This window comes from Arachis ipaensis, chromosome B01 (assembly GCF_000816755.2).
Source record: "Arachis ipaensis cultivar K30076 chromosome B01, Araip1.1, whole genome shotgun sequence".
NCBI lineage: Eukaryota > Viridiplantae > Streptophyta > Magnoliopsida > Fabales > Fabaceae > Arachis > Arachis ipaensis.
Genome location: NC_029785.2, coordinates 125,349,782 through 125,359,813, shown reverse-complemented (window position 1 = coordinate 125,359,813; position 10,032 = coordinate 125,349,782). Strand labels below are relative to the sequence as shown.

Here is a 10,032-nt window from a genome sequence, read left to right as displayed (position 1 = left end):
ACCAAAAAGTGTTTTGACATTCTTCTAATCTCTTTATGGCGATTATAGCAGCTTGGGGGGCTGATTTGTTGGTCCCAACTATCTTTAGGACTAACGTTAGTCCTTTAGTCTAATTTTTAATTTAAACTGTTAGATCATTTTAATATTATATCTAATGGTGTAGATTAAATATAAATTTATATATTTAATTTTATTAAATACTCCCTAATATTTAATATTTTTATAAATAAACCTTTTCATCTTTCTCTTATTATTTTTTTTTTGCATACGGGTCTCTTCTTCTTCTTATTTTCTTCTTCTTCTTCTTCTTATTCACTATTGCAATGAACCCTTCTTCACCACTGCAATGAACCCCGGCACTAACAGCAACTACCAGGGTCTAGATTTGTCTTCTTCTTATTATTTGTTTTGCAGATGGGGTCTCTTTCTCTTCTAATTTTCTTCTTCTTTTTATTCACCATTGCAATGAACCCTTCTTCACCACTGCAATGAATCCCGACACTAACAGCAACTATCAAGGTCTGGATCGAGACTACCCACGAACGCATGCAAGTGTCAGATCCTAGATCGACATTATTCCGCACCCCTGCTCACCCCGCCACTAAAATTTGTGATGTTCTTCTCGTCTGTATGGTCATCGACGTCGTGTGGTGTTTTTTGAGGAGGAGGTATTTTCATCGAAGCTGCTTCACATACATACACAGAGACCCAAAAAAGAAGAAACATAAAAAAAAGGGAAAAAAATGTTTGCTGAAGAGAATGGCCTCGAAGGAGACCCACGACTTCCAACCATTTGTGAAGCATCAGAGTCGTTCCTTACTTCCCCAAATAAGGTTTTCATTTTTTCTTTTTCTTTTCTTTCTTATAACGTTTTTATTTTTATATTTTTTAGAATAACATAAAAAATATTTTATTGTAATTTCTTTAATTTTTTAACCTTCTTCATCAACAGATCTATAGCTGTGGCTGTTTGGATTCATAAGATGCTTAGAAATCTGAAATTGATAGTGTGCCGCACAAAAGATCAATGAAAAGACATACATGAGACCAACTATAAGCTAATAGAATAAATCTAGCCATGGAATAAAAAAGGTCAGTAAATAATCTTGCATTTTTCTTAATGTTGTTGAAACTTATGGTTGAGCAGGACATAATTGAACTTTGTTAATTGGAGAGAGTGAGTGAAGGATTGTTGATGAATTTTTTTTAATAGCTAATTGGTGTTAAAAATACATTCATGAAAATACTCATATCTCTTTAAAAAGAGTTACTTAATGATAATAATTGAACTTATTTAACAGGGTAAATATGTATGATGTCAATTTTTACTCAATTTAATGTCAAGTATGGCATATATTGTCCTATTTCTTGCATCGAATAGCTTGTATTCACTCATAGATATTGTTTGTATGCTTTATGGAGAAAATGATTGTGAAACTGATGGAAAAAATCAAGCAAATAGAATTCTAGGAAGACTATTTATAGCTCAAAATATGTTCATACCACATAGAAAATAATGTTAGCACTATGGTTAGGACAACAATAAAGGAAAAGTGATTTTACTAGAATTGAGTGAAAAATTTGTATTAAAATTTTGAATGCCTCTGGAGATAGTTGTGATAAATATAACATGTGCTTGTATAATAAGAAAATTGTCAGAGTTCTTTCTAAAGAGTTCATTAATGAAAAGAATCAAATTTCCTTATTTATGAGTGAAGGGTGTTTTCTTATATGGTAACTGGGTTGATTTTAATAGTTAATTCATGTCTTCATGAAAAGTCCTAGAAATATCCCTTATTGTTTTAAAATTTAGCTTATAAAAAATATAGAGTTAGTTTAAACTTAAGAAATGGCTCAAATATGATGAAGATAACATATATTAGCTCAAATAAGTAATACACATGCATATATACATTAAGTCAAGTTATGAGCCAACCGGTTAAATCAGTATTTATTCAAATTCCACTTACTAATATATGGATCCAATTTCTTAAACTATTAATGAGTTTAGCTCAAAGGAGCTCACGGAGGCAGTTCCATTAAATTAAACTTATGAGTTAGCCAAACTTGTTAAAATAAATGTGTTAAAATAGTTTTATATTTTATAATAGAGTAAAATATTTTTTACATATGTGAGTTGAATTTATACTTGAGATTAAAGTAGAAAAAAAAAGTTACAATATTCATAAATTTAGTGTGTTGTGTTGAATTTATACTTGAGATTAAAGTAAAAAAAAATTTATATATGTGATGCCTTGGTGTGAGATGGAGCAATTTATGCCGAGGAGGCATGAGTTCTTTGATAATTGGAATCTCAATAAAAGCATGGAACCATGAGTTAAGCTTAGGCATTGACTCTGCATCAATAAGGTTGATGGCCACAACTTCCTCAGCTATTCCAATCCAGTATGAAAGCCAGCCATAGCAATGTCCGCAAAGCCAATATTATCACCTCCAAAGAAGTGTTTTTCCTCAAGTCCAACTTCAAGCCTCTTGAGATTCTCTCGAGCTTCTTCTGCTGCCTTCTGTTGCTCTTCTCCTACCTTGGAAAACGCTGCCATCTTTTGCGGTAAATATCATGTTAACTTATATCACTTTTCTTTGAATTATGCGTAATTCATTAGAATGAGATCTCTTTAATCCTTTTAGGTGGAACACTTTATGGGATATTCACTGGATAAAATGATTTCTACCTATATATATCACTTTATGCCTGTCACACCGGATCTTAAATTTGTGAGTGCATGTGAATTCTTTAATGGATTAATTTATGCAAAACCTCATTAAATCTAAATTTACGAGTTTATTGTGAAATGACCCACACTTAACTATCCGTTGTAGATTTATGTGCCAATTAAGGAAGAAGGTGACCACTGGTATCTTATGGTCATTAGCTTATTGGATGAAAAATTATATCAGTTTGATTCTAATCTAAATGACGATCAAGTTGAGCCAAGACAAGAAATTATGAAATCCTTGGTGAGGTGTCCTTAATCCATTTCTTTATACACATGTAAAATAATATATGAACCTTAACAGTCTTGTCATGAATATAATTTTCAGGCTTTAAAATTATCAGATATGGTAACTTTTGGTCATTACCTAAAAGGTGACATTCCTGAAAGAAAAGATTTTATGAACTCTGATGTGAAAGAGGCTAGGGGGTGCCCAAATGTCCCCAAAAGTACACATAATTGCAATGAATCTTTTATATTCATCTTTAATTAAAGCGATCTTTTATTGACACTAACTATTTAATATTGCCACTGAACTTTTAGTCGCGACTTTGGTCTCTGGGTTCTTCAATGGTTGTCTATGAAAGAGAAGTTTAATCCCATATTGTCGGGCATCGTAAGTTAGCCAAAGACATATTGATTAATTATATGCATGCTGAGCATATTATTTAACTAATTAATCCATATTTGTAGCTAAATGAGCAATATATCCGTACATCCGTTGTGGTAGATCTTTTGTTGGGGGTGTTCAATGACTACAAATACGAGTTTCAGAAGAAGAGCGATGAGTCCTGGGCTACGCTTTAGCGTGAACAGCATGGAGAGTAACATTTTTGCATATTTAGTTATTATTTTCAAAATTTGCTTTAATCCTCAATTGTGAACGAGATTAGTGACATTTATAATTTATTTGTTGAATTATTATTTTAAAGGAGAAAGTTTGTTTGGTCTGAAAACTTTGTTATATTATTATATTCGTAATAAATACAAAGATCAATAATATTTTGCTATTTTTATTTTAGGAGTTTGTTGGAACATGTGTATAAGTTTACATGTGTGTGAGTTTATTGTAACGTTATGCTCACCTATATTCATCATGTGTTTTTTGCCATTCCAAATTGAAAATGATTAATTAAAGATTCACACATGATTTTTTTTATTCCAGGTTCAGACACATGTCTCAACAAATACATAACCACACTATCATGCCATAGAAAGGATTCATTTCATGCATCAAGCTTATATTCCCCCGAAATCTTGGTCTAACTATTACTGCAACCATACATTAAATATAAGCTATCTACTTTCATGCACATATTCCTCAATAAAATTCATACAAAAGCTAAGAAGAACAAAGAGTAATGTCAATATACAAAAGCGCAAGCAACAACCTTTTTGGAGGGTCCTCAAACCGTATTGAACCTTCTTCACAATTAACCCAACTGCACTTCTTTTACAATCTTTCACGCCTTAACTAATCATAATAAGACTCTTCTTGCTAAGTTCTGCATTTTACAATTACAGGATCACAAAATCGTCTCTTGTAAGCCGTAACTCAAAATGTACTCATTATTGTAAATATACCAATCTTGTCTCAAATCTCACTTTTTGCATAGCAATTAAGCAAATAACACCAAGTTCATCACGAAAATTCATACACAAAGTTCAATTACTCAAGTTTTATTCAAATATCACATAATAATAATTTATATAATACTACATCGAGAACTCTTCACTAAGTTCCATGTCGGCACTTGCATCAAAATCTCCTGTCCAAAACTCTTGTTCTTCATAATCTTCTTCAAGATTAGATGCCCAAAATCCCTGCAATATCAAATTAAATATTGATCAATCTCCACTCTTATTAATGAAAATTATATAATTAATATATTGTGGTACGCAAATTATTAAAGCAAGTATTACCATTTCTATATCTGCATCCAAACCTTCCTCAACATGGTTCCTATTTATACCATAAGAAGTTGCATTGGTCTGCTGCTGAATGTCCTTTGCCAATGGATAAGATTTTTTATTGTGCCCTTCCATGCGACAAATACTACATCGTTGTGGTTTTCGTTTTACCTTCTCACCAGGACGACACTTAAACCTACAATTTTGTGGATTCACGAGAGCACACAAACAATTGCTTCACATATTCTCCTTTGCTATTTTTCCAAGTCTTACTTTTTCTAGCACCAAAACCAACAGATTTCGCATAATGGTTATAGAAATCAAATGCTATCTGAATATTAGGAAAATGAAAACATTCCATCTCATGAGCACCCATGTTCAGAAAATCAACCATGGCAATATTTTCAATATCTTCTATTCGATATAATTCATCCACCTCATGTGAAAAATCGTTCCCATCAAACATTGCTTGAAATTCTTGCTCCCCTAAATCCTCAGAATTCACAGCTTCCTGCTCAATTTCATCTTGATACATTCCTTGAAATTCCTCTGTATCATCTAACTCTTCTATCATCTCATCAAAGAATACTCTTTCTTCCATTTTATCATCCACTTCAAGATCCTACTTAGCAATTTTATTTGCAACCGGAAAAACATAAAATAAATAGTATTCTAATAAATCAAAGTGCAGAGACCACTAACATGAAAATAATAGCACTGTTTTGGTTCTATATTTTTTTAACTTAATAAATTCTAAAATAAGTAAAATAGAAGAAAGCGTTGAAAATGTAGAAAACAATCTCCCATCAAACTCAATATCGATTAAACAAACAAAAGGAAGAAAAAACATCAATGTCCAAGCAGAAAATATCAACAACTATGTACAAGAAACGGATTTAAATTTATGAAAAAATGAACAGAGAACCATTAATGTGGAAGGAAGAAGAAACTATGTGATAAAATACAATATTCATGCAATAGAGAGGACTTACTAGTGGTCGCACTTCTCTTGTGCCACTGTCGAAACCGCCATTGCTGCCTCCATTATCAGGTGCGTGCTCCATATGAACCCTAAGAGGTTTCAGATTTTCTGGTGTTTTGTTAAATTAGTCATTAATATAATTTTAATTGGCCCAATAAAAAAAATAGGGATATGATGGTAAATGATTAATATTGGGTTATTCTTGTAATAAATAAGAGATATAGTACTGATGTTATAATAATTGACTAAGGGTGTTTTTGCAAAAAAAAAAAAATAATTGTGTTAGACAAACATTAAGAGGGACCAACGTAAATGCCTCCCAGTTTAGGAGGTATTTATTACCTCTTATTTAGTTAAAATAAAACAAAATTTTAAATCTACTATCATAAAGTCAAATCTAGTAACTAAATAAACAAAATTAAAATACATTAAATTAAAACCAACTTGAGTTGGCCTAATAATTAGCTCATTAGTTTGCTTAAGATTCGAATCTTATACATGCAGCAACCCATTAGTTAGCAATAAATTCTTAAATGAAGTTCAATTCCACAACGGATTAGTACTTGACTTGCTAGGCAGAGAATACTATGGAAAACAACAAAAAATATATGAAATTAAATTGAAGATTCTAATTCTTAAAAATATAAACTCACAATCCCACTAGGTGAACAATGAAAAATGCAAACAACATGAACAACATGCTCCATTTTAGACCCACTACCTATCCAATTTCACTTTCACCTTACACCCACTACTTTTACCTAATTATACCCCCCTTTTAACCCAAACTCCCTTCTTACCGCAGCCAGCCGTTCGTCACCTACCCCAACATGCACGCAGTCGTCCCCCTCACCGGTGAGATGGAGGTGCGACGAGGCTGGACTACATGTGGTGGTTGGGGAAACGCGACAAAGCACGGATGCCTGTGGAAGTTGCGGATGCCGAGGAAGCCAGAATGCGTGCGATGGTTCGCGAGAGACGGCGGGAACCGGGGAGTTGTGGAGAGCAAGGGTGGGGCGCGGTGCAGGTGGAGAGAAAGATTTGTTGTTATTGAAAGTTAAATTCAAAACAAAGATTATATCTAATTAATTCAAAATTTAATTTTTAAAATTAAAATTAATTTTCCGAATTTAACATTATATTACAAACAGTTGAAGCAAGTTGAAGCACGTATCACACTTCGATTGACAAAGGCATTCCGAATAACATGCTCAATCACCGATTAAAAGGACCATATAACCAATGAAAACGTATTCTCGGTCGATATCGGCTACAATGTAAAACTGATTTTCCAAGTTCCAACTACGTGTTCGTGTTCGTGGTCGTGGATATAAGAATAAATTAAAGAACATGTAATAAATTATTTTCATTCTTTTTTAATCGCAACAAAAATTCTTAGAGAAACGCATCACCATCACCATATATGTAAGGATGCGGATTTAAATAGTCTGACAAATCACCATCAAGCAACTGCATAATATGTGATACAATATCTACATTCTTATATTGGCCCTTATCGAGGACAAAGCATTTCTCTTTTATAGGTGTATGATACTTTACTTTAAGCTTCTATTGAAGACTATGCTCCATGTCATTCATGTTTTACCTCTGCAGAGACTTGTACAGCACCACAGTGACGTACTTGGCAAGAAACCGATGCGTTGTGCCAAGCGCAACCACTGAAGGAGTGCTCTTTCTTTTCTGCATGTAAAGATGATTGAGCACTCCATGTTGAGGTCTTGACATAGGAGGTTGCGTTTCCATATTTGTCACTGGAACATTTAGCAATGTCATTTGCAAGTGTGGGGGAACCAATGGTGGTTCCTTTGCATAATCATCAGAACTAAGATGTAAACTGCTATAACTTGAGTCTGGTGATTGAGGAGGTTCAAAACTAGAGATGCTTTCAATGTCCTCAGGAACATAATCCTGCATATATCAAACAAAATAATGTGTCTTGATTTAGACATACCACTGCCAGAAATTGTAAACCTTTACTGCAACCATTTCTGAGTTACTACTATAGTGCCATGAAAATAATTGAAAAATATGGAGCTGCATAAAACTGGAATAACAACAATTTGTGTAACCACAGAAAGTCAGAAACTATAACAGAAACCATTCCATCCACATTAAAAGGTTAGCTAGCCAGTGATCATAACTTATGCTTAGTTACATTTTAAAAAGAAAAATACGAAGCAACATGTTATTGATATAAGATAATTAACCGATTCTTAGTCATAGGTAGTGACTACTGTTTGTGGTATAGCATCATAAATCATGTATTCTGTTCAAGGCCGTTCAATGTTAAATACAATGCTGTTATGTATTATTGAGGGGGGAAAAAAAGGTAAATGAACAAATGATTCATAATCCCTCATGGAACAAAATTGCACAAATCCTAGGTTACTGAATCTGAAAAATGAAAAGGCTAGCCCTTTTACAACTTGATCGCAAGGCATTTACTTTGTGAAATGTGCACATGCCATTAATTATCATGTTATCGAAGCAAAGCTCCACTTTACCATAAATTTGATATTAACAATGTTTTCTATGCAGATGGTGATCGTTATATACCAAGTTTGACTGCAATTTAACACTGTCAATAATAATACCTGCAAGTCTAAGATATTGTAAGCATTCCCTGCATCATCTTGTGTCCATGGCGAGTCCGGAGTGTACCTCCACCGTCCATCCACAATAAATCTATATTGGTAAACACCAGAAGGCAGTACCTTCATTATTGTGAAGTCTTTCCCTGACCTCTGCAATGGTATTCTGATCAACAAGGAACATCAGAATCTGACTAAGTTACAACAGCCTTTGAAGAAAAACATGATGATACCAGAGTTTCCAAACCTTGTTTTCCAACTATCCCAAGACCCTTCCACAGCTACTTCTTTCCCACCATAACTCCAGGTAATCATTGTTGGAATTCCGAGTTCACTGTACATGTCTTCATACCCTGAGGTAGATTGCAACCAGGATTGACTTGGAATATGCATCTCATCTGGTCTCTGTAGTGGAACCACCGGAGCCTATGAAAAGAAAGGGAAATGATTGTCAATTGATGAAAACGTAGATTCTCAAGAACAATATATAAAACAAGGACCACACCAATAACATGAACCTGTACTCAAAAGGAACAAAATCAAGAACAAAGTTTAGAAGAGGGTAGAAACCAAATGGTACAACAGCATAAATTACAGATAATGAAAACTGCGAAAGCTCAAGTATCACAATCAGTACTGTCCCCAACTTGGGCAAGGAAGGGACAGCACAATTTATTCTTGATTCGGACAAGAATCTAGAAAGCTGTTTATAACACTGTCCTTAAAAAAACAATTCCAATAGACCAATACCATAAGCAACTTGCTTCCCACTCAGCAAATTTTAATTTGGTTCCATACAGTGATATTGGCTGATTGCCAATACCAAGTCTTAGGTCCATAGGTTAGCATGTCATGGACCTCACCTCCTCTCTTGTTCCAGTGACCAAATTACCCAAAAATCACAACCACATGGTGAAGGAATTAGTGGAACTGTAAAGTATTAAATGAAATAACCAAATAAAAAGAGCTTTAGAAGTTAGAAACTTGGTTATCGACATCAGGACTTGCATCAAACAGGTGGTATGCGCAGAAAACAAAGTCTGTCTGAGCTTAGTGCAAAATTTAGGTCCCAAATTGTAACGAGTGGGAAGGAAAACATTGAATGAAAACCTGTGTGAATTGCTAATAAATGATATGGATAATCTACATGATTTGAAAAAGGGTTTTAGATAAATCCCAATAATAAAGAATTAAAGGGAGAAAAAGGGAACTTACTTGAGGAGCGAAGATGAAGGGAGAATGGGTAGCTCTGGGGCTTGTAGGTGGAGATTGACCTATCAATTCGGTGGGAGGTGTGGGAAGAGTACCCGAAGAAGAAGCTTCATCGTCTTCGTCGTCTTCTTCTGAATGAGTAGCACCGTTATTATTATGATTATTGACATTCACATTCCCCATGGTGGGAAGAGAAGAATCGATGTGATGAGTGATGAGTAATATACTAATACGAGAATGTGATTATTATTCTGCGAATAAAAATGGAACTTTAAAAGAAGCACTTGGAGAGTGGGAAAAAAGGAGTAATAATTAGAAAAATTCTCCGACGAGTTAGGAACATGGCGATGATTGTGGTGACGTCATCACATCATGTACTGGTATGGTATACTATGCATCTGTTGGTGTCGGGATCCATGGGAGCCACTGCTAAGGGGGCAGCTGGTAGTTTTCCCTCTCCTCCCTCGCATCACCATTCACCACACCTCCTTTCTTTTTATAGCAATTTTCCTCCAATAATTTCATCTTTCACAAATTTAATTATCAAATTTATTTTTAAATTTTTATTTTATTATACAAA

General features: G+C 34.0%; 2 protein-coding genes and 1 long non-coding RNA gene across 4 annotated transcripts; 1 reads left to right on the top strand and 2 right to left on the bottom strand.

Moving 5' to 3' along the window:
• Positions 275-3,781, top strand: LOC107619758. Its single transcript, XR_002348088.1, has 6 exons — positions 275-833; positions 953-2,569; positions 2,650-2,736; positions 2,842-2,979; positions 3,279-3,351; positions 3,429-3,781. It is a non-coding gene; the product is annotated as an uncharacterized LOC107619758 (long non-coding RNA).
• LOC107619767 lies at positions 4,012-5,767 on the bottom strand. 2 transcript variants are annotated; one of them, XR_002348082.1, is made up of 3 exons: positions 5,639-5,767; positions 4,659-4,924; positions 4,012-4,559 (listed from the first exon to the last, which is right to left on the bottom strand). XR_002348082.1 is itself a non-coding variant. In XM_016322055.2 (3 exons), the coding sequence occupies exons 1-2, from the start codon at positions 5,708-5,710 to the stop codon at positions 4,843-4,845; spliced, it is 498 nt and encodes a 165-aa protein (XP_016177541.1). In that variant the 5' UTR covers positions 5,711-5,767; the 3' UTR covers positions 4,013-4,559; positions 4,659-4,842. The 2 variants fall into 2 exon arrangements, 1 of the variants encoding a protein (XP_016177541.1); XM_016322055.2 differs by having other exon boundaries at positions 4,013-4,559; positions 4,659-5,268.
• On the bottom strand, positions 6,980-9,945 carry LOC107636842 (SNF1-related protein kinase regulatory subunit beta-2). The gene is made up of 4 exons (XM_016340320.2): positions 9,456-9,945; positions 8,488-8,666; positions 8,244-8,406; positions 6,980-7,557 (listed from the first exon to the last, which is right to left on the bottom strand). The coding sequence occupies exons 1-4, from the start codon at positions 9,633-9,635 to the stop codon at positions 7,231-7,233; spliced, it is 849 nt and encodes a 282-aa protein (XP_016195806.1). The 5' UTR covers positions 9,636-9,945; the 3' UTR covers positions 6,980-7,230.

Excerpts from the sequence above, each read along its gene's own strand:
- LOC107636842 (XM_016340320.2), bottom strand. The coding sequence starts at position 9,635 with ATGGGGAATGTGAATGTCAATAATCATAATAATAACGGTGCTACTCAT. Across the intron at positions 8,407-8,487 it reads TGGGATAGTTGGAAAACAAG|AATACCATTGCAGAGGTCAG; the intron begins GTTTGGAAACTC and ends CTTGTTGATCAG. Across the intron at positions 7,558-8,243 it reads ACAATATCTTAGACTTGCAG|GATTATGTTCCTGAGGACAT; the intron begins GTATTATTATTG and ends TGATATATGCAG.
- LOC107619767 (XM_016322055.2), bottom strand. The coding sequence starts at position 5,710 with ATGGAGCACGCACCTGATAATGGAGGCAGCAATGGCGGTTTCGACAGT. Across the intron at positions 5,269-5,638 it reads CAAGAGAAGTGCGACCACTA|GATCTTGAAGTGGATGATAA; the intron begins GTAAGTCCTCTC and ends ATTGCTAAGTAG.